General features: G+C 33.5%; 4 protein-coding genes across 13 annotated transcripts; 2 read left to right on the top strand and 2 right to left on the bottom strand.

Moving 5' to 3' along the window:
- Positions 1-515: 515 nt before the first annotated feature.
- On the bottom strand, positions 516-1,880 carry LOC107416829 (uncharacterized). Of its 3 annotated transcripts, none has more exons than XM_060816557.1 (3): positions 1,669-1,880; positions 1,072-1,481; positions 516-922 (listed from the first exon to the last, which is right to left on the bottom strand). In XM_060816557.1, the coding sequence occupies exons 2-3, from the start codon at positions 1,435-1,437 to the stop codon at positions 758-760; spliced, it is 531 nt and encodes a 176-aa protein (XP_060672540.1). In that variant the 5' UTR covers positions 1,438-1,481; positions 1,669-1,880; the 3' UTR covers positions 516-757. The 3 variants fall into 3 exon arrangements, with proteins under 3 accessions (XP_060672540.1, XP_060672541.1, XP_015880856.3); XM_060816558.1 differs by having other exon boundaries at positions 1,727-1,880; XM_016025370.4 differs by having other exon boundaries at positions 516-913; positions 1,072-1,879.
- A 3,106-nt stretch (positions 1,881-4,986) lies between these two features.
- Positions 4,987-7,899, top strand: LOC107433878 (U-box domain-containing protein 3). Its single transcript, XM_016045255.4, has 2 exons — positions 4,987-5,519; positions 6,759-7,899. Exons 1-2 carry the CDS (start codon positions 5,092-5,094, stop codon positions 7,582-7,584), a joined length of 1,254 nt encoding a protein of 417 aa, XP_015900741.1. The 5' UTR covers positions 4,987-5,091; the 3' UTR covers positions 7,585-7,899.
- Positions 7,900-9,413: 1,514 nt separating this feature from the next.
- On the top strand, positions 9,414-11,954 carry LOC107416798 (uncharacterized). Of its 2 annotated transcripts, none has more exons than XM_048472075.2 (2): positions 9,414-9,669; positions 9,993-11,954. In XM_048472075.2, the coding sequence occupies exon 2, from the start codon at positions 10,015-10,017 to the stop codon at positions 11,728-11,730; it is 1,716 nt and encodes a 571-aa protein (XP_048328032.2). In that variant the 5' UTR covers positions 9,414-9,669; positions 9,993-10,014; the 3' UTR covers positions 11,731-11,954. The 2 variants fall into 2 exon arrangements, with proteins under 2 accessions (XP_048328032.2, XP_015880816.3); XM_016025330.4 differs by having other exon boundaries at positions 9,415-9,669; positions 9,988-11,954.
- Positions 11,955-12,854: 900 nt separating this feature from the next.
- LOC107433905 (ribonuclease E/G-like protein, chloroplastic) lies at positions 12,855-22,419 on the bottom strand. 7 transcript variants are annotated; one of them, XM_025067242.3, is made up of 14 exons: positions 22,036-22,417; positions 21,176-21,285; positions 20,209-20,390; positions 19,544-19,793; positions 18,351-19,456; positions 17,926-18,243; positions 17,722-17,763; positions 17,009-17,133; positions 16,166-16,313; positions 15,504-15,576; positions 15,033-15,145; positions 14,598-14,717; positions 14,115-14,270; positions 12,855-13,408 (listed from the first exon to the last, which is right to left on the bottom strand). In XM_025067242.3, the coding sequence occupies exons 1-14, from the start codon at positions 22,194-22,196 to the stop codon at positions 13,229-13,231; spliced, it is 3,084 nt and encodes a 1,027-aa protein (XP_024923010.3). In that variant the 5' UTR covers positions 22,197-22,417; the 3' UTR covers positions 12,855-13,228. The 7 variants fall into 7 exon arrangements, 6 of the variants coding, with proteins under 6 accessions (XP_024923010.3, XP_015900786.3, XP_015900787.3 ...); XM_016045300.4 differs by having other exon boundaries at positions 22,024-22,416; XR_009638680.1 differs by having other exon boundaries at positions 13,269-13,408; positions 14,115-14,298; positions 22,024-22,419.
- Positions 22,420-22,903: the final 484 nt, after the last annotated feature.

The following is a 22,903-nucleotide window of genomic DNA, read 5'->3' as shown; positions in this document are numbered from 1 at the left end:
TATGATATATGATATGGCAATAATTATTTAATTTATATTTTTAATTTATTTATCTTACATTTCTATATTTAAGTTATATAAATATATTAATTAATAATAATTTAATAAATAAATTTGATAAATATTTTAATAATTATAATATTACTATATTTTCAAAAGTATTAGCGAAAACTAAACTCATTTCTAGTTTTCTACATCATATATCCAATATCAACCAACCACTCACTAAAATTGCAAGTGGTAGCTTAGTCGGTACGTACACCACCATTCAAGGCTACTGACCAGGGTACGAATCTATCAGGAGCAAAAAGGTGCTGGGTGCATAGCATAATAAAAAAAATAAATAAATAAATTTGAAAGACCAGAGATAGACGACTCCGGGCCCTGAACGTTTACAATTCCATATCTAATCCTTAAAAAAAAAAATAATAATAATAAAATTAAAGGAAAAAAAAAAAACCTACATACTAACAATATATTTTGCTTATATCCACCGAACTTAGCGAATATCCCCCTTTCTTTTTCTTTTTTTCTTCTTTTTTTTTCCTCTCCATTTTTCATTATTGTTTATCATCCTCCCACTACTTACTTTCCTTAGATTTTGGTCACTCTGAGACTGAATCAATGAAAATTAAACCAAAGCAATAAAGTAGGAGAGATCTAGAGGTCCATTAATATTCATAACCCTAATCCCAATCATGATCAATTCTCTCCTATATACCCAAAAAAAACAAATGAAAAAGAAAAGAAAAAATTTCTATGCATCGAGCAAATATTTGCTTCTAAAATTAGGGTCAGTGACCACGTAAGCAAAAGAGGATTTTGGACGTTGCACATTCTTCAGCACTCCATAGCCTTTTTCCTGATCTCTCTTCTTCCCTCCACACCCAGCTGCCACATACACCCTTTGCTGCTGCACCACCTCCATAGCACATTAACAAAAACCAACAATACCAAATTTAATATTTTATTTGTTATTATTTTTTTTAATGAATATTATGTAAATTTAAGCACAAAAAGTTAAAAAAAAATTAAAAAGATCGATTCGGTCTGTTTGTTTACGAAACTCACCGTTCCGGAAACGAGTGGACTCGGGACCTGTGGTCGAGTTCTGGTGGAGGTACGGCTTAGGCCGTCAATAACCACCACGCTCGTTGGAGTGATGTTGGAGAATACTTGTTCGTCTTCGGAGCCGTGACTATCATCAATTACGGCGGTATTGTCTCCGATGATGTTGAGGCGGTGTGAAGAGAGGAGTTTCAAGACCTCAGCAATGGTGGATCGAAGTTCGGCATTCTCGCGTCGAAGGTGTTCAATCTTGTTGCAGAGTTCGGCATTCTCAAGTCTAAGACATTCGTTAACGAACCGGACCTCTTGGACTTCTTTGCTGCTGATTTTTTTATGATCATTATGTTCGGTGCTTGTCTTCTTCTCCATCACGCTTTTCGGACTACTTGATAGTGCCTCCGATGTTGAGGTGTCTGTGAATCAACGATGGCGAAGTAGTCAGACTCAGCCAGCTCCAAAACGACAAATTTAAAGCAGAAAACAACGCCTTCTCCTCCTCTTTGCTAGTCTTCATTATCCGAAACGTCATTAAATAACCGAATGCATTTCAAAAACAAAATCGACAAAGAATTTATATAATAATAAATAAATAGTCACAACCTGATCGTTATCAAAATCTAAGAAAATTTATCTGAATCAATTTTCTCGAGAATCTTACAAGAGAAAATTTAAAAAACTTTTGGGAAGAGCTCCAGGACGATGAAGAAAGAAGCGCACATGAAACTTGCAGGCCAAGTTGAGTGAGGGAAGTAAAGAAAGCTACGGAGGGACTTGTATATCATGCGCATGCGGTGTTCCATGAAGCAATCAAGACCGTCCATTTGCCTCAAGTTCCAACACGTGTAAAAAAAGGTCAGCTGATCGTTCAGATAAATAGAGCTATTTGTTTTGGTTCCCTCCAGTTCGAACGTGAAAATTTTTGATTTCGAAACGGTTATTCATAACTTATTAGAGAGCCTAACTTAAGGATGTTATTTTTTAATAAAATTATGTGGCATATTCTAAGTGGTTGGTGCTATATCATATGTCACTTTCCGGAAATTGGCTTTTAAGAGTCGGTGTACATCGACAATTAGCTGAAATTTTGACAGAGGAGGAAAGTTCACTTCTCTTTCCTATACTCGTACAAGTCATACACTCCTTTTTACCTATAAGAGTAACTTTCATCTACGCTTTTTTGAATTTTGCATCAATATAGAGTTTGCCTTTTACATTTTATATTTATGCGTCTAGGGTGGACATAAATCGAATTGGACTAATCAAATCGATTTCCCTTTTTTTTTTTTTTCTTTTTTTTTTTTTTTTGGGGTTCGATTTGATTGAATTTGAGCAACTTTTTTACCAAAATCAAACTGAATCAAACAAACCATATATATGAGTATAATTTTTAAATGTAATTTTTAATATTTATTATTATTATAATTAATCATATTTTAAGTTTATTTTTATGATTATTTAGTTTAAATTATTTAATAATATTAAATTCAAATTATTAAAAAATAAAAAACAATAAAAAAAAATTGGGTATGATAAAGCCCAAACTATAACTAAACCTAGGCCCACCTCCGCCCATGTTCCGAAAGTTTATGAAAATTCACAACTGTGTCTCCAACGTGTTTAATAGTTTAAGAGGCATTGGTGATGACTGCAAAGTTTAGAAGTATTAGTGCCAAAAAAAAAAAAAAAAAAAATTTACTAATGCATTTTAATTTTTGCCAAATTTTTTTTTAACTTATATTTATAGTAAAAATATCAAAAATTTAAAATATAAAAATATTTATAAAAAATTTATAAATTATCAATAAAATTTTTGTAAAGAATAATGTTTAAAATTTATTTTTTTAAATAGAAACTTTATTAAAATTTTAAAAATTAATTTATTTAGTCAATTAATTGTTAAATTGATCATGAAAATTGTAAAAATATTAAATAGATTTTATATTTTTTTTAAATTAATCGATTTATAATAAACATTAATAGTTATAAATATAATATTATTAATAAAAAAATATAAAAAATACATATTTAATAAAATTATTTATTAATTAAAATATATAGTACAATTTTTATAATTATATTATATTTTATAAATATTATTTTAATAGTATATAAAATTCTAGATGGTTAAAAATTGTTAGTCCCTTCTTTATTTTTATATTAAAATGTTAAATAATTATAAAAATAATAATTTTTTTAATAATTTTACATATAATTGTTAATATGTCAATCATATAAATATTATATTAAATATGATTATTTTTTATGGTGATCATTATTAGATATGAATTGATTGTATCCACAACTATTATTCTCTAGTGGTTTAATTTGCAAGGAATACAATCCAGCTATATCTTTCAATTTTTATCTATATTTTAATTTTTATTTATTTTATAATATTATACAAATATTAATTTTATTATTGTGAAGAGAATATAATAATGGATAGGTAGGTTACATCAATTTCTTCCTAGAAATGAGATAGGCCGACTTATTTGATAAAATTTTGAATATTATTTATTAAATATGAATTATTTTTATTTGGTTAATTTTTGTAAGGCAATTAAAAGTTAAAATAATAAACTATCAATAAAGTTAATTGATCAAAAAATTTTTATAAAAACTAAATTTAATAAATATTTTCAAAAATTCTATGAAAATTTTAATAACTTACATGAAAATTGTATATTTTTTTTAACTAAATTGTGAATGAATTTACGTGGATATTATAACAAAAATTTTAATGAAAATTATAGAAAATTATTGAAAAGTTCGGTGAATTATAAAAATTTTACTAATTTTCATTTAAAATATAATTTCCTTTCTACTTGCCAAAAACAATTAAACGAATACAATTTATGTGAAATTTCCACGGTTTTTTATGATTTTTTTTAAGCCTTGCTCATACTTTTCTTCTTCTTTTTTCTTTAATTTTTAGCTCTTGTATGTCTTTTTTCTCGTTATGTTTTTGCATATATATATATATATATATATCTTAATTTTTTCCATTTCATTTTTTATATTTTTTAACACAACTTTATTTCCTTCATATCTTTTTAATTTTAGTCATGCATTTTCAAATTTTAACAAGGGTTTCTTTCTCTATTTTTTTTTTTTCTCCTTTAAATCATTCTGTGCAATTCATCTCCAAAATTGTATACACATCCATTTAAATCTTAAAATTGGTCCCCAAATTGCATTTTTGTACAAGTTGCATTATAAAACTGAATATAAAACAAGCAATTGCATGTTAAAACTGGTCCCCAAATTGGATTTTGTACAAGTTTTTAGTCAAAGTTACATAGGTACAAAAAGAAGAGAACAGAATGTTAAAGAAATGAAAAACAAATGACAATTCATTTTCCATAGCAAAAAAGTCCAATGTAAATTCATTCATTTTCCATTGGAGACAGAGCAGAGCGGATAAAGTAATAATGGGTATAATAATGTTGTGTGTTTTTGTGTTTGTCCTGACTCAACTTGTTTGTTTTTCCTCTTTATATTCTTTGTTGATACCAGAATCTAAATGCCACATTTAACACCCAAATTCCCAGGTATTCCAAATGTTTTATATAATCCATTTTTAATTATTATAAATAATTGGCTTTGTTATATAAAGATAAGATTATAATAAAATCAAAATATGTTGACAAAATTTAATTTCTTTCAAATTTCCTCACATTACATATTTATTTTTCTTAAATGAAACCTTATCTTATCTGTGTGTTTTTTTTTTTTTTTTTTTTTTTGGAGGGGGGGATTCATAAATTAAATTGATCGAAAAAAAAAATAGTTCCAAGTGATTAAAAAACCCTGGTTTAAAAGAAAATTTATTATTGTTATTATTATTATTATTATTATTATTATTTTTGTTTCTTCATTTTCCTGATTTTAAGGAAATGAAGAGAAAATACGAGAAAAATCCAAAGACAAAAGAGAAAATTCCCTGCGAAAGATAAAAACAGAAAAAGAAAGGAAAACCCAAAGCAGTAGGGAAAAGAGAGAGAGAGAGAGAGAGAGAGAGAGATGGGACAGGAAGAGGAAGAGATGGCAGTAGCAGAAGAAGAAGAAGAAGAAGCAGCTGCTGCTGCTGCAGCGAAGCAAAGGAAAGAGGAGGAGATTTGGAGCCAAAGAAAGCAGACCCAAATACTTGAAATTTCTTCGAAGCTCATCCATGGTGATCTGGATGCCAAGATACAAGCAGCGAGGGATATTAGGAAGCTAGTCAGAAGGCCTTCTTCTTCGTCTTCTTCATCTTCTTCTTCTTCTTGTTCTTCTTCGTCTTCTTCATCTTCATCTTCTTCTTCGTTTTCGTTTTCGTCTGTGAAGACCCGCTCGAAGTTGGGTGCGGCGGGTGTGATTCAGCCACTGGTTTCGATGCTCGTTTCGTCTAACCCTGATGCCCGCGAAGCCTCTCTCCTCGCTCTTCTCAATCTCGCCGCCCGAAACGAAAGGTTTGTCGCTTTTCTTCTGCTTTGTTTGTGTAATTTCTCTGCCTGTTAGCACGGTGAAACCCCTTTTCTTGTATAGCTTCGATAAAGATGATTTTCATTTACTTTGAAATTTTAGGACAGGAAGAGAATTTGGCAATCTGGGATTTTTTTTTTTTTCTTTTTTGTTAATTTGGGTCTTTGTTTTTATTCTGATATTTCAATTCTATGGGAAAATAAATCAGTAATAATTTGGTTGTTTCTCTGAAACCAAAGTAAAAGAAACTTTCTTCAGGTTTCTGGGGAACCAAACAGACTCATCTGGGGTTTTCTTCAGGGAGCCTCTTCATGCAAATTTTTTTTTAATTAAATTTTTAAATCACAGTCTAAACTATGTGAAATCATTTCCTTTTCTACTTGTTGCTCAATGCAAGGAAAGAGATAAAATCCTTTGTTTCTGTTATTGTGATTTTGAGATTCTTGTTAACAAAAATTGCTTTAATAGTTGTATTAACCTTGATTGAGAACAAATATTAGCTCCTCATTCAAAAATGGTGAAGATTCTGGGGGAAAGAAAAGAAAAGTTGCTTTAGCATAGCTAGGCCTGTTTAAGAAAAGAAACGCTTTTTTGACCATTTTACTTTACTCGCATGGTTCATGCTTTGGCAGAAGCAATGGGGTTTAATTATTATCCTCTCCTCAGTACTGCAAAAAGTTCAGGTTTTTAATAGAGGACTTGTTTCATAATGCTGAGAATTCAGATGTAAGGTCTGGAAAGTTGGTTAGTAACCTAAAGCTGCACACAAGCCTAGACAACTCCTGTTGAATGATGCCATGGTACGAATTAAGTACGAATTATGTTAGTTACCAAACGTCTTTATTTTTTGGCAAAGAGAGGCTTGTTGACGTTTAATTGTCTTAATTTTTTGGGATCAAGTGGCTGAATTGGGGCTAACCCTCCTAGTGCTGCACAATAAGTCTGGTGAGAGGAAAACCTGACATTGCATTTTTTCCCTTTGCACTAAAGGGTCCTCCTGCACCATAGGACATGTGGTTCTGTTTTATGGTCAATGGTTTTTACAAGTAAAATGGGTTCAGGTTACCATACATGGGCTTCTTATGTATTGATTGTTATGTTGTTCTTCTGGTTTTGTTCTTTGTTGCCATTTTTTGTTCATTGGCTTTCTTAGATCTGTTGTTTCAGAAATCTATCATTTGTATAAAACTGTCTGCATATCTCATTTGGTTGTTTGATGTTCATAGGAACAAGATCAAGATTGTGTCAGAGGGGGCCATTCCCCACCTTGTAGAGCTACTGAAGTTCCAAACCAGTAGTTTAAGGGAACTAGCTACTGCAGCAATCTTAACCCTCTCAACTGCTGCATCCAACAGGCCAGCGATTGCAGCATCTGGAGCTGCACCTCTTCTGGTTCAGATCCTTAGCTCTGGTAGTCTTCAAGGAAAAGTTGACGCCGTGACAGCTCTACATAATCTCTCTACCTGCAAAGAGAATTCAATTCCACTTATTGATGCTAGAGCGGTTCCACCTCTTATCAACCTCCTCAAAGAATGCAAGAAGTATTCCAAATTTGCTGAAAAAACTACAGCCTTACTTGAAATACTTTCTAATTCTGAAGAAGGGAGAACTGCAATTTCAAACGCAGATGGTGGGATACTGACATTAGTAGAGACCGTTGAAGATGGATCCCTTGTCAGCACTGAACATGCAGTTGGAGCTTTGCTTTCTTTATGTCAGAGCTGCCGTGATAAATACAGGGAACTCATTCTAAAAGAAGGTGCAATCCCAGGTCTTCTGAGGCTGACAGTAGAGGGCACAGCTGAAGCCCAGGAGAGAGCTCGCACACTTTTGGATTTGCTTAGAGATTCGCCTCAGGAAAAGGGATTAGCATCATCGGTTCTGGAGAGAATTGTTTATGACATTGCTGCAAGAGTTGATGGAGCAGATAAAGCTGCTGAAACTGCAAAGAGGTTACTGCAAGACATGGTTCAAAGAAGTATGGAGCATAGCATGAGACGCATCCAGCATAGAGCTGCATCCTGCACCCCTTCCAAAATTCCATCCACGTGATTGACGAGACATGAGAAACTGGAGATTAGAGTCTTAATCTGAATCCCAGTTTTGTTTGGCCAGTTGAAACTCTAATCTCATCTAAAATTACCACACAAAATGTGCAGAAATGACTGGAGTCAACTTCTTAGAGGGAAGAACTTGCTTTTGGGGCATGTATGTATATATTAAAAAAAAAAAAAAAAAAAATCTTTCTAATGCTAATTTACATGTACATTGCTTTTGATCACAATTTCAGAAGAGTGATCTTACCAAGTTACCACTTCAATTATCTACTTTCTACCAAGTATAAAGATTTTTTGCTCTTACATGGCACGCTGGAAATCCATTATCATGTGGCTAAAGGGCATTTTGTTCTAGGACCACTTTGTATGCTTTAGCCCTCGGTCCCCCTTCTTTCCAGTACCTTTTTGAGTTTGTTGTTGAAAGATAATAGATACTGTACTATTTGTATGACCCTGCCAATAAGTGATATGTTGATGATGCTTTTGGTATGGGAATGCCATCATGAACAACACTCAAAACCGAGATGCTTTTGAAAGGTAAGAATAGTTGGTGTTCCTGATCAGTTTCCTTTTTTTTTTTTTCTTTTTTCTCTGGATGAAAATAAGAATTTCAGCTGCTTTTCCAAGAGAAAACTATCTATCTAATCCACTCCGAGAGGTTTCTAGGTTAAAAATCCCATAGCATCATATATCATTCCCTCAAAAGTACTTTGACATTAGCAATTAAAACCAAAGTGCATGCTCTTCCCTAGTTTACACTTTACAGAATAAAAAATCATGCAGAATCCATCTCTCAGCCAGATGGAAGTACAATTCCCTTAAATATCTTTTCAAAGGAAATGAAAATGAAATTGACTCAATTGGTGTGTCTTTGTTATTTATATCCACGTTTACGAATTTTTGGATTCAAAATACCAAAGAGATATGAAATTGCCATGGTTTGGTTTGGAGACATGAAGAAGAGAAAATTATTGTAAATGATAAAAAATTTAAAATTTTATTGCATAACATCTGGATAAAAATTAAAATCCAGATGAACTGCTTACTTCTCACTAATATAAGAAAAAATATAATTACCATCTGTAATAAATTAAAATATAAATGATAAATTATTTATATGTCGTAATAAATTGATTTTAGATTTAATTTTTCAGAGAGCGTGGATAAGAGCCTTGTTGCCAAAGGATCTATATAAATAACCACAGCACCTCGAATTGTCACATTCAATGAAGAAAAAAAGTATTAATAGACTCTCATTAAGGTTAGAAGGGTGTTTTCAAATAAACAAGAAGACAGTCTTTGTTTGATATTTCAACTCAAATTTCAAGTAAAATGGTATTTTTTTTATTGTAATTATATGAAGACAATATTCTGGCACATAATCATAGTGTTGGAATTAAAAGGTTCTAAACATATTGACACCATGAATATATATAATGAGAAAGACAAAATTTTATTAGATAGACAAAGGAAAGAAAAATAGGTGGTTGGGCTGTCAATGCTTTCACTGCCAACATCTTTCCAAATCACATAACATTAAAAAATAAAAAAAAAAAGACAACAACAACATTAATGATGCTTTTTTGAAATTTCATAAGGCTAAATTGAGCAAAAATCTTCAGTGAAGCTAAACGCAGCAATTTACATATTTGCCACTGTCGGTGTCCTCACAATAAGCATTGAAAGTTGACATATTTCACATAAAAATATTTTTCTGAATCCAAACAAAGACAAAAAAAAGTAGATTACTAAAACAACAGCGACCCACAAAGCTGTCGTATATCTTCATCCACGTAGTCTCATCCTCAACGTGGAAGAAATCACACAGCTGGTAATGCGCATATCGCTCACTGCTCACAGCTCACTCTAGGAATTGCCCTATGTAGTTTAATCATCATGGCCCATTTTTTTGACTATAAAAAAAAAAATATTTTTTTAATCACAGACTCTCAGATTTCTAGCAAGCTCTGCCCCAGCTCATACTCTCTCTCTCTCACTCACACCGTCTAACCCCTTTACTGGTTTTCTAAAGATTGTTGCTTGGCTTTTCATGTGATAGGAAAAAGAAAAAAAGAAAAAGGTAAGAAATTTATGAATCTTTAGTTTGAGAGCTTCAGATTTTCATTGATTTTATATTTGGGAATTATATTTTTCTGTTAATTTTGTTTGTTTTGAGCACATTGGTTTTAGTTCTTAGATCTCAAGGGACTTTGTATTTTACTTGTTCAAGATCTGGGAAAATTAAGCTGAAAATAGAATAAAATCGCCATTTTTTTTTTTTTTTGGACAAACCCAAATCTGAAAACCTTGAATTAGTTGTTCAATTCTTTGTTTTTTTTTTTTTTGTGGTGCTTATTTGACGTTTTGGTTATCTGAGTATTGTTCATTTTGATTGTAGGGTAGGCTTTCTGGGTGGTGTAGAATAATGTTAGGTAGTCGGACTTCGTTTTCGCGATATGGAAGCTTTCGGCCTGAGAATTTAGGCCAACATGCCCTTGCCATGATTGGAAACCTTTGCTTCACGCTTTTTGTGCTTGGGGTCTTGATCTTCACCATTATTGCTGCTACTTATGAACCCGAAGATCCTTTGTTTCACCCAACAACCAAGATCACCACCTTCCTCACATCCACCTCCAATGCCACTTTCAAATCTGATAACACTGTAGTTAGGACTGGTGAGGATTTCATGGCTGCCAATCAATCTGCATTCTCTACTTTCATTAATATAACCGATGTTGCCACTGTAACCGAAGGCGAAAACATGGTTGTTAATGATGCGAACCCTTCTGAATGTGATGGCAATGTGGATAGCCCCATTGACTGTAGGGACCCAGAAGTGTTCCATTTGATGATGACAGCCACAATAGAAGCGTTTAAGGATATTCATTTTTATAGGTTTGGGAAACCAGTTCGTGGATCCAATGAGAGCACATGCGATATGGCCTGGCGGTTTAGGCCTAAAGAAGGGAAAGCTGCTGCTTTTTACAAGGATTATCGGAGGTTTGTGATTTTGAAATCTGCAAATTGTACTCTAAGTGTAGGTGGGATTGGAGATTACCACAGTGGTGGGAATGCGAGGAAGAGGAAGAGGAATCAGAAGCCAGGGTTTGAGAAGACACCTGCAAAACTAGAAGGAGCTAATGCTCTGCCCGTTGTTGGGGAGATTGTGAATGATACCCTTCCGGTGGTTGAGTCTGAAGGATCGTTTAGTCATGGTAAGTACTTGATTTATGTAGGTGGTGGAGATAGATGCAAGAGCATGAACCATTACTTGTGGAGTTTCCTTTGTGCTTTGGGTGAAGCTCAATATCTGAACAGAACTTTGGTTATGGATTTGAGTATATGTCTATCTTCAATATATACTTCATCCAACCAGGACGAGGAAGGGAAAGATTTCAGGTTTTACTTTGATTTTGAACATTTGAAAGAGTCTGCATCTGTGTTAGACCAGGGGCAGTTTTGGTCAGATTGGAACAAATGGCAGAAGAAAGATGGGCTGAATCTTCATCTTGTGGAGGATTTTAGGGTCACACCTGTGAAACTTATGGAAGTCAAAGATACTTTGATTATGAGGAAGTTTGGGTCTGTGGAACCAGATAATTATTGGTATAGAGTGTGTGAAGGAGAGACAGAGTCAGTTGTTCAGCGGCCTTGGCATTTGTTATGGAAATCAAGAAGATTGATGGATATAGTGTCGGCAATCTCATCAAAATTGAATTGGGATTATGACTCTGTACATATTGTGAGAGGAGATAAGGCAAGGAACAAGGAGCTCTGGCCCAACCTTGATACAGATACATCGCCTGATAGGCTGCTCTCAACCTTGCAGGAGAAAATTGAAGATGGCAGGAACCTTTATATTGCAACAAATGAACCTGATACATCTTTCTTTGACCCTTTGAAAGACAAGTACTCTACTCATTTCCTTGATGAGTACAAAGAACTTTGGGATGAGAACAGTGAGTGGTACTCTGAAACAACGAAACTAAACAATGGTGTTCCGGTTGAATTTGATGGTTACATGAGGGTTTCAGTTGATACAGAAGTGTTCTTGAGAGGGAAAAAGCAGATTGAAACTTTTAATGATCTCACTAATGATTGCAAGGACGGTATCAACACTTGCAGCAAATCGGTGAGCTAGTCCCAAACACACAAGAGGTTTGAAATTTGTTATTTGCTATATTGGAGAAATATCACGTGTACTTTTAGCTATTTCCTTTGTTGCATTTGAGAAATTGTAAAACTTTAATTGATAGTTTTTAGTGTGAAGTAGCATTACCATGAGTTTTGTACCTGTAGAAATGCTAGTGCCATCACTGGGAATGTTGTGAGCTTTAAGTTGAATATTGAGTTTGTTTTTGTTCATGATCTCTTTCTGCATTATAAAGGTCGTTTGGCCAAGGCCCAATTTGTCTTGGTCAAATCACAATCATTTTGTTTTCTACGTGAAAAAAAAAGAAAAAATATTGAAGTTCTTGTACCGAATGACCGTATTGAATGAAGAACAAAGAAAGTTTGGTTTTGTATGAATTTGAATTGGGTGGGTTAGATATCATATTCACAAATAAAATGGGAACCGGACATGCTATTCAATCATATGTCTAATCTTACCATATCCCTTGGAAAATCATTCGTTTTAAACTTCCATCTCATTTATTATATTTTATGAAAAGTGATATGGTCAAGCACAGAAGCGCCTTCCGTAGAACAGTCTAAGAAAAGTTTGCCAACCAGCCATTCTGAGAAATCATTTCCCCAAGTCTTCAAACTAAATCATTTCGTTTCCCTTATGTGAGAAATAGAAGAATTTTTTTTTTCTTCTTTTATTTATTTATTTTTTGGGGGAAAATTATTATAATTTGGTAGCTTGGTTGACTAGCCACAGAAAGCCACGTAGTTAAAGTTGGGCTGTTTTGAACATATTGTATGAATATTGTAAAACTAATATATTTTGTTTCCTGTACATGTCACAGCAAAAACTAAAACAATTTATTCAATTTTGCAGCTAACTGTCTTTTTCCAAAATAATGTCATTAAAAATAATATAAAAATAAAATAACAGAATAATGGTTGTCTCAGGAAAATGGATACCTTATAGGATATAGACACATGCATACCAGATCTTTCTTTCTCAGTATTTTAACGTGGGGTGGCTGTCTCAGGAAAATGGATACCTTATAGGATATAGACACATGCATACCAGATCTTTCTTTCTCAGTATTTTAACGTGGGGTGGTAGAGATATTGATTTAAATTGAAAACAAGTAGACCAAAACTATATCTTACTGCAAAAAGGAAAATTTGGTTACAATTCTTGATTCTGAAACTGCTATCTTGAATAATTACTTGGAGGAAAAGATTGTTTCTCAAGAAACAAACAAAACCGGCTCAAAGACCCACGAAAAGAAAGCGAATAAGAGAACAAAACTGATCAGGCTAGCATTACTACAATGAGAATTTTTTTGCTCTAAACTGCTGATTGAGTTGTTAGAACCTGACTCAAACAACTTACATACTATCAACAAGACAATACCAAGAGCTTCCCTTTCTTCTCCGTCCATTCTCCTCCAATATAAAAATGAGTAAAGAATCGCCTCTTTTTGTACAATAGCACAGACATATATACTCTCTGGAAATTTTCATTTCCGGCCACCCTTCCATTTTTTAACTGGAAAGAGGGTCACCTTGTTGCCCGGTTCTTTATTTCTAGTCTCTGTCGGTCGTAACAGGGAAATGTTAACTTGGTGCCGATTTTCATTTGCCTTGTCATCTGTAAACAGTTTGACTTCAAATGCACCCCTAGTGAAGCCTCTGGCTACCTGAGGAATTATAGCTCTGACAATCAGTGTTTGTTGAGCATAAACAGCTTCCAAAAGAACAAACTTTCAAGAAATTTGTGGCGGACCAAACACTTTTTCAAGCACTTTAGACTTGCAATTAATTTATGTTACAGACAAAACAGACTACACTTTGAATTTTTATAACGTCTAGAAGATACTTTGGACTTGTGTAATGTGGCTTCTTATATAGCGATACATCAGGTTGCAATGAATCAAGAGTAATATTACAAACCCTTTTTTTTTTTTTCTTAACGGAATTACTTAGTTATGCCAAATATAAGAATCAGAAGTCTTTCAAAGCAAAAAAAAAAAAAAAAAAAAAAAAAAAAAAGAAAAAAAAAAAAAAGAAAGAATCAGAACTGTTATATTACCCTACCAGTAGTCTGGGATTACATAGATACAAAGCCTTATAGGTCAATTTTTTATTTTTTATTTTATAGGAAATTAGTTATAGGGGAAGTTTGTGTAGATTTATTTATTTATTTATTTTTTGGGTTAGTGTTGAACTTGATGAATCAACGAGGAATATTTTTTTGGAATTTTGCAAAAGTAATTTAACTAACTGTGTTGTGGGTTTTTCACATAACATAGACATAAAATACAGGTGGTTGATCCAAGCAGTATTTTTAAGCTGAACATATCAATCATTAAACTTATATTCCAAGTTAATCAAAACCAAGCATACCTTTAAAAGAATCCAGACTTTGAGGGAGCTACTCAAGATAGCAAGCCTTGTTCTTTTACCAGAAGTCAAGTAGTCACACATGTAACGATCAACCCGCAGAATGAATTTTGGCCAGGATTTGGGGTTTTCAGGGTCTGCTTTCTGGTCCATTGTTGCCTGATAAAGTTATTGCAAAGAAGACAGACTAATAATTTCATTATGCCATGCTAGTGAACCTCAATACCTTTTTCTTTCTTGCTTTTCAAGATATGCATCCAGAAATTAAAAAAGTAAAACACAATTAATATTCTGAAGCCTACCTTCATAGCACATTTAATTTGAGAAAGAAATGCTTTAAATGTCACTAATATGAAGGAAGTTTGCAGAAGCTGGTGTTATTTATGCTCAATTGCAAGTTTAAATCCTTCAAAGTTCTTTTAACGATTCATTTTCAGATCATACAGCACAAAAGGAAAACTGTGTTTTGCATTTGTAATTACTTACAAGTAACCGTGAAATTTCTTGTTCAATCTTTGAGAAGGAAGTTTCTAAAGCTTCAACCCTCCCAGTAGCATGACAACAAGGACACGGCTCACTAATCATAAATGTCACACTTGGTCGAACCTGTACAATACATGCCACCATTACATTCAGAAATAAGAATTAACCTTGGTTGAGCATATTGAGCATTTTTCCAGGCAAGTCAAGTAAAAAGGTGAAGATTTAGATGATGTCTTTGCTATATACTTGCAACAATTTATCTACATATATATACACATTATATATGATTGTCGCTTTTATGTTAAATGTAGGTAATTCCAAACAGTGATGACAGGACTTAGCTGTAACACCTTTTTATTACCATTTTCATGTTGCTCTAGAAGAAAACCCAAAATCAAAGAAAATATGAAAAAATCAAATTGCAATTGAGCAATGTACCCTCTTTCTTGTTATTTCCATAAGTCCATGTCTGGACAATTCAGAGACCTTAACCATTGATCTGTCTCTATCAACAGCCTTCTTAACTTCTTCATACACCAATCTTTTATGTGCTGTAAAAGGCAAGATCGTTCCAAAAATAAGTTCATAAATATAGTTCTAAACATTGACTTCAACAAAGAATAATAAAAAAGGAAAATTACAAAGAAAATCCCATTTATTTTGCAAGCTTTGCAGATCAGGCTTTCTCTTTCTAAAAATTGGGTTGACTTTTTCGTTGGATTTTTATTTTCTTGCAAGGCTTCCTTCTATATACAAATTTTTGGAATTTTTGTATCTAATTAAACTGTAGAAATGTTATGGAAGCAAAGAGAGGACAGTGACAAAAGCCATAGGCTTAAGCTATTGATCCTATATGGAACAGAATAGACTGATGCATAAAGATATAGAGATGGAGAGAGATTTTCTTACAATCATCTGCCATATCAATGAAATCTACCACAATAATGCCACCAATATCCCTCAGCCGTAACTCCCTTGCTATCTGAATCACATATAATTTATCATAACAACTCAGTTAAACTCTAGTGGAAATAAATGAAAGATGACCAAATAGCAAAAGCACAAACATGATTGACAGCATCAAAACACTTCAACAAAATAATCACCCATTGGATCAAAATTAATATTGAATGCATAAATAAGAGTGTTCCAGAAACCCAACAAAGAGAACGATTCAATGAAGTAAAAAGCATGAAACAAATTAACAGAAGGAACGTTGTATTAAGCTCAGAATTTAGGATTTGACTTTCTTAAAGGTCTGGCTTTTTTTTCATACCCAAAAGCACCACGTGGGCATCAACAGAGATGTTGAATCTATCATCTACGGGTAAAAGTTGTAGGAAAAGGTGTTGCAGAACTCAAATAGTAAGGAAAAAGAGAAACCAAAGAAACTAACATTACACATAGCAATGTTCCTAGAAATTTGGTATTATATTCATACTGTTATTGCTTAGCAGGAAATACATTAGCTTCGGGATCCATGACCTCAACCGTTTATCTACATAAGCAGAATAAGAACTAATATGGTATCTGCACATAAAGTACAAATAAGAGTTCAGAATCCGATATACTTGTTTAGCAGCTGCAAGGTTGACATCTAGAATAGCTTTCTCCTGTGAAGTCTCACGACCAAACATCCCATGTCCTCCATTTACATCAATCGAAACTAATGCCTCGGTTTGCTCAATTACTAAAGAGCCTCCATTAGCAAGAGGAACCCTGTAAATCAATAGATGTCAACGAAATTAACAATAATGAAAATTAAAGCCCCAAAGCAAAACTAAAACTTTTCTTTGGGACACAATTTGAGGGAAATTTTGACTGCACTAAGGGATTAATAAGGGCCATGACTAGTGATTATTTCCCCTTTACTAGAATTTTAATTCTCAACTCCTACTTTTAACATTCTACATTTTGTGGAAAATATTATTATCTGGTCAAACCTTTTAACCTGATATACAGTGTCATTCGAAATACCAACAGAAGCATGAAAATAAAATTTTAAAATAAAATAACTATATTAGATGTTCCTTCATTGCTCAAAACATTTGGAGACCATAGTGGTATCTCCTTACACATGAACATAACAGATCAGAGAGTAGTTGCTAATTCTCTCTTTAACCTCTCATCACAATGCTTTAATTTTTGCGTAGAGGCCTCAAACCGATAATTTCTGCATGGTCAGTTTTACTTTAGAAATTTGGGTCATTTTGGTATAAAGGATTAATCAAGAAATCAAGCTATAGAAATTAATAAAAAGAACCTTCTTAAGCATCTTTTAAACTAGATAGGCAAAGAACTGTAATACAAACAATATTGACTACTCTCACCAATTAATAACAAGGACCTTATTAAGCATCTTTTAAACTAGATAGGTAAAGAACAGTAATATAAACAATATTGACTACTCTCACCTTTTACTAAGCATACTGTTGATCTCTTCTTCAATATTAAATTCATCAAAAAGAGGAATTCTTTTGTTGTATAACTCAACTCGATCACAAAGATCAGGGGCAATGTCCTGAAGGTAATTAGTAACCTGAAAAACGAAAGCAAAACTAAAATTTATCTCAGAGAAATAAAGACGAAAATATGCAAGTTTTACAAAATAAAACTTCAAAAACTTATTGATCATACTATTAAATTAAGGGAGGAGAAGGATCAAAGATAAATATCAGCAGTAAATAGTTGACAACCAAATCATCATTCCTAATACCATTTACATCTCTCCCATACAGTACATGGAGAGACAAAATGGGATTTGCATATAAATTATTTGATACATTGACTATTGCAAATTAAAAAAACCATATTCACATTGCACATTACATTGTTACATAACAAACCCACTCTTGACTTGGCTATTTCCTAACAAAAAAATCTGCTATAATTGTTTTGCGTTAAGCCTTACTGGATGTTTTACAACCCAATGCTTAAGTAGCGATGAAGACTAAATTCCTGTGTATGCATGCTTGTATGCGGTTAAGAAGCAATTGCCTGCTTAACATCACTCATAATATAGTGGAAGGAAAAGTAATAGTAATCACAATCCTCTGGTCAACCCATGACGCATACATTTTGCTTTGTGATAGCATTATGATTCTTTTTTGATTTTTTAGCAGTATACCTCATGATATGTCCTTGCAGAGTCAACTACCATTCTCTCAACCTGAAGGTAAATAGGGACAGTAATTAGGAAATGAGCCCATCATCTTGGATACATGTACAACATGAAGCATTATAAATGCTTCAGAGGAACGTAAATATGATAGTTAGATATAACTGAGAAAAAATACAAGAGCCCGACAGAAATAAATAAATAAAATTTCACCATCTCATTAAAATAATCCTGGACAACTGAGAGTGTCTGACCCATTGCCCTATGCAAAATTACAGGAACAGCTCCATCGACACCTTCATCTGCAGCAAGAGCAGCAGATTTTGCATGTTCCATAATACTTTTCCAAGTTGAAAGTAAGCCTTCTAAGTCCTTCTGCAATTCCTCTAAGGAATGACCAGCTGCAACAGTCCTCACAGTCAGACCAAAACCCTCAGGCTGCAATGTTTTTGCTATGACTTTCAAGCGTGTCCGCTCAACCCCAGAGATTTTTTTTGAGACTCCAATTCTATCACATCGAGTAATTAATACCTGAAATCCAGGGCATTAAGCTCAGAGAAAATAAAAATGATGGGTTTAATTTATCAGAAAAAAATAATGAAAAGGCTATAATGGTGTAGGCGTGAGATGCCAAATACCCAGAATCTGCTTCTAAGTTTTGGATAAGCAGTTAGTGTAGGACCTTTTGTACCTAAACCCTCTTTAACAACTTGTACAATTACTTTAGTGCCTTTTTGAACCTGGGCCCACTTATTTACACTAGTGACTGTATGTTCAGACTCCTTCGTATCTCGTGGGTAAGGCATTTGGGAATTGCTAGAACCATTTATGGCAGCATGAAAGGAGCCACTAATAGTTTCACCTCCTCGTTGGTGTTCTTGTCCGTCCAAGGAGTCTTCATAATGAGCTTCTGCTTCACCATAACTCAGCAGGCTACCATTCTCATTGTCCCTAAGAACTTCAGTAATATCAAGATCATCATCACTTTCATGCTCCTCATCATGATCATGAAAAGACTGTACAGAATCTTCCTGCAAACCAATTTCAGTGATTTCGTCACCTACTTCGATACCTAGTGATGCATGATCATTTTCAAGAGCAGCTGAATGCTCTGGCAATACTTCAGACAGAGCACCATTAACTTCTCTTTTTGTCGTTTGTCGCTGAAATGGAGGGAATATGAATGGTTCCCTGTTTCGTTTTATGTCCATAAGAGAGGGTCTAGAACTCCCGATATTTACAAATGCTCCACCCATATGGGGAACAAGTTTTGTGACCACCCCAAGATACACACTGTCACATTGCACATTGTTTTTAACTGGTTCGAGTAATAACTCAACTAGTTTCCCATCTTCTAGCACAGCAATTCTTTGCATGGTACATATTGAAGAGTTAATCAAAATAATTGTTGAAATCGGATCTTTGGAGATCACATTACTCCCTTGTTGAGGCTTTTCTTTATCTTCCAGCTCTGTCCCTTTGTCTTCCACAGTTTCATTGTTTTTTAACACATCCAGCTCCATCTTATTCTTAGATGCAGTAGAGAAGAGAGGTGTCTGGAGTAGCCAAGGTTCTTCTATAGGCTGATATTTTTCGGTCAAAATTCTGTTGGAAACTGATTCCTCACAAACAGAGGTCTCAATATTGTGATCAGAGTATAATTCATCCTTCATAGACAGATCACCTGAGGAGTGCTTTGTGTCTGTTGAATCACTTCTAAAGTGTTTCACTCTCTCATCCTCATCTGTCAAACCACTGGAAGCATTTGAGTGTTCAGAAACATTTTAAGTAAGGAAATTGCATATGCAAAGCATCATGATGGAGATTTTACCTATAGCTGGTGCTGAGATAAAAGGTTGAATTGCATGATATGCGTCCTCTATCCATGACCTCAATGAATGTGCAGGGGGCAAGTCAGTATTAAATCTTACCCAAGAATCTCTCACCACAATATTCTTACGTTGTTTGACAGGTAGGAATACCGAGAGAGAAAATTCAGGTCCTGGTCTCCAAATGATTTCATAAGGCCATGTTTCTCTCTTTATGAAATAATTATATTTGAAATTTGCACCAATGTCAATCTGCCATGCATGAAATGGTAACTAAGTGAACATCCTAGCAACAAAAACTAAAAAAGTCAAATAAATGTATTCCAATTATCCCTACTTGGCACAATGTAAAGAGCTAAGAATGTGAACAAAGATTAACTGCTCATTTTTCATGATCAAGAGCAAATTATTCCTATTCATCTCAGCGAACAAAGATAAAAAATTCAATTTATGTTGATATCACGTACAGAAAACATCAAGTTATTTAATACAACTCCTGTACACAATCCCAGCATTTTGATAGATTTCTCCCAAGTTCAGTCCCAACAGACTCCCTTACAGAATAAAGGTGGAAATAATTAAACCAAACACAATGTGTCAGAGAAAACATAAAAACCTCAAATTATGAACTTAAACTGAACTAGTAATTACAGTTGGGCATACATACCTTGACTTCAGCCTTCCATGAGTTGGCATGTTCTGCAGGAGACATTAGTATTGCCATCTTTGGGTCCCAGCGGCCTAATACAATAGGATCTCCAGTAATGTATAGAAGCTCACCAACAGCCAGATCAGCTTCAATAGTCCAAACTACCTTGCACATTCCTTTAAAAGTAGTAATTGACTTGTCTGTAGATAGAAATGTAATAGATACTTAAGCTTCTTTCAATTGTAGGAAGGCACACTTGAAAGAAAGGAGTCAAACATTATTAACTATAAGAAAATGTGTTCCATCCACTCGACAAGAGAGAGAAAGATTCTTTTCCTAAACTTTCTTCTTCTTTCTTTTCCCTCTTCTTGTTAGTATGGTTTATATACTTCCTTTATCATAATAGATAAAATATTGACTAGTTAATGCAATACATTAAGGGATATTACAACTCAGAGATACTGTTAACTAGTAGAAGACCCAATAAAATTCAAGTTTCTTGCAAAAAAATTATTAGTTTTACTTCATCAGATTTTCAAATCATTCATCTGAACATATATGAGGATGCCTGGATCTTAGTAGAAACAGTACAAATATGAATTAATTTACAATTATTTTCTTATATGGTCGTTCTTCTCTGAACCCAAGCTTATAGAATTAGGAAGAAAGGAGTAAGCGAAAATGCTATTAACTGAGATCCAGGAAGCAATTGTAGGCAAAAGAAGTAAATTCTAACTTAACCAAAGCAGAAAAAAAGAATAAAAATATAAAATGAATAGCACAGCATCAGACAAAGTATGCATTACAGTTGAACATGTTAAAAGAAACGACAGACCAAATATTTATATAAAGTATTATTGCAATAAAATTACTTTTGGATTTCTAGAACTTAAGGCGCTAAGTATCACTGCATACATATTCAGAATATCACCAAATTAGTGTTCACAAAGTATGAATGTGTTCAAAGATTGAAATATTAAGGTACCTTTCTCCAAGGACATTACAGGGGATTTTCTGAAAGAATTTCGAATCCCTACACAAAGGGTGAAGCTGAACAAATTCCCATTCCCTAGTGGAACATGATGATGTATATGCCTGCCTCGACACTAAAATATATTAGTACTTTTCTCTCTCAGACAGAGGAGGGGCAAAGCACAAGAGCGAGTTAAAGTAAAAGTTTCAAGTCTATTTTCTTCAGCCAAAAAAGAGTTTTAAGGATGGCTTTAAAAATTTGAACAGGTTGAACCATTAAGGAATTTTTGTTTTACAAAGCACATGAAATGTGATTCCAGAAACACTTTAAAAAATAAATGACTATGTATCTCATGAAACACATGATTCAGAGTTGAGCAATGCTAAAAAATGGATGACCCAAACAAAGCAAAATTGCTAAAAAATGAATCCTTGATGTTTTCCAGGCAAAATTCCAGTAATTTTGTAGTCCATTAAGAATTCCACTTCAAAGGAATAATATTTGATACCCATCAGTACCAGAAGATAAAGGCACCAATGCAACCATAAATTTTGACTTTCATAGCCAATAAAATTTCAATGACATTGTAAAGCCCTCTTTTTGTTTGGTAAAGAAACCTTAAAATTGAAAAATGAAGATAACCCAATTAAAAAAAAAAAAAAAAAACTCAGCTTTTGCAAAGAAATACAATGAATATGATTGAAACATTGAACATAGCAAATGAAACTACCAAAAAAAAAAAACAAAAACAAAAACAAAAATACCAACTTAAAACAAAAACATTGACCCAATTCGTTGCTTTCTTTGTTAATATAGTTGAATGAAAAACGATACCAAAATAAGCAAGAATGAAAACTTACGGAGATAAGAACCTGACAGAACGGAGTAGCCAAGAGCAAGAAGAGAAAGAACTTCGTTGTTGCCTGAATGGATAGTTGTGGTGGCGAGGATGAACATGAGCTTCGGGGACATCCATGGCCCACCTGGCTTCAGCTACTTCACTGGAATACGGGCAGTAAAGGAGGGGAGCCATGGTAAGTAAATCAGGAGAAAGAGGAGGACAATTTCGTCATTTTAAAGGGGGGGCGGCGGCGCGGGGGGCGGTGAGCTTCTGAAAGTTAACTTCGGGGTCTCAGGATAGAATACCCATGGGGATGTGCTTTGCTTTGTATGAGAGAAAATGAAGAAGAGAAAGAGGATGGGACTTTGGCGCCTTGCGGCGTCGCAGGTGTGCTCATTTGTCACAAGAGTATGGGATAATTTTAGTTTTTTTTTTTTTTTTTTTTTTTTTTAAATAATTTCCAAATAGATTATTAATATATATATATATATATACATATGGTTGATGTATTTATTATGTATAGATTGAGAAATAAAAGAGAATTTTTGAACCTTTTTATTGAATATTATTTTGAAAAGACTAAAAAGAAATATTAAATTTAGCAAAGATCTAAATATAATATGTCACGTATAAAAATAATTTATCACTACGTATAAATAAATTCTACTTGTTTTCTTTTTACTTTTTTTTTTTAATATATATTCAAATAATTTTTTACTATTTTATTCTATTTAACAGTATCAAAAATAAATTTTCAAACTCCTTTTACTATATACAACAACAAATAAAATCTTAATTTAGCTAAGATCTAAAATATTTGGAGTCTAGCCAGGAGAGCCAGGAGTCCACTTCAAAAATCATAGCTCTTTCGCTTTCTCTCTCACTTTATCTATATATGG

Source organism: Ziziphus jujuba, chromosome 4, assembly GCF_031755915.1.
Source record: "Ziziphus jujuba cultivar Dongzao chromosome 4, ASM3175591v1".
In the NCBI taxonomy this organism is placed as follows: domain Eukaryota; kingdom Viridiplantae; phylum Streptophyta; class Magnoliopsida; order Rosales; family Rhamnaceae; genus Ziziphus; species Ziziphus jujuba.
The sequence above is the reverse complement of the archived record's forward strand: the minus strand, read 5'-3'. Positions and strand labels throughout refer to the sequence as shown.

What these genes read in the sequence shown, in the direction of transcription:
- LOC107416829 (XM_060816557.1), bottom strand. Translation starts at nt 1,437, where the DNA reads ATGGAGAAGAAGACAAGCACCGAACATAATGATCATAAAAAAATCAGC. An exon ending in GTCCACTCGTTTCCGGAACG is followed by an intron (nt 923 to 1,071) that starts GTGAGTTTCGTA and finishes TGTGCTATGGAG; the next exon opens with GTGGTGCAGCAGCAAAGGGT.
- LOC107416798 (XM_048472075.2), top strand. Translation starts at nt 10,015, where the DNA reads ATGTTAGGTAGTCGGACTTCGTTTTCGCGATATGGAAGCTTTCGGCCT.
- LOC107433905 (XM_016045300.4), bottom strand. Translation starts at nt 22,196, where the DNA reads ATGGCTCCCCTCCTTTACTGCCCGTATTCCAGTGAAGTAGCTGAAGCC. An exon ending in TATCTCAGCACCAGCTATAG is followed by an intron (nt 19,457 to 19,543) that starts GTAAAATCTCCA and finishes GTGGTTTGACAG; the next exon opens with ATGAGGATGAGAGAGTGAAA. An exon ending in CTGCAAGGACATATCATGAG is followed by an intron (nt 17,134 to 17,721) that starts GTATACTGCTAA and finishes TTCGTTTTTCAG; the next exon opens with GTTACTAATTACCTTCAGGA.
- LOC107433878 (XM_016045255.4), top strand. Translation starts at nt 5,092, where the DNA reads ATGGGACAGGAAGAGGAAGAGATGGCAGTAGCAGAAGAAGAAGAAGAA. An exon ending in CTCGCCGCCCGAAACGAAAG is followed by an intron (nt 5,520 to 6,758) that starts GTTTGTCGCTTT and finishes TGATGTTCATAG; the next exon opens with GAACAAGATCAAGATTGTGT.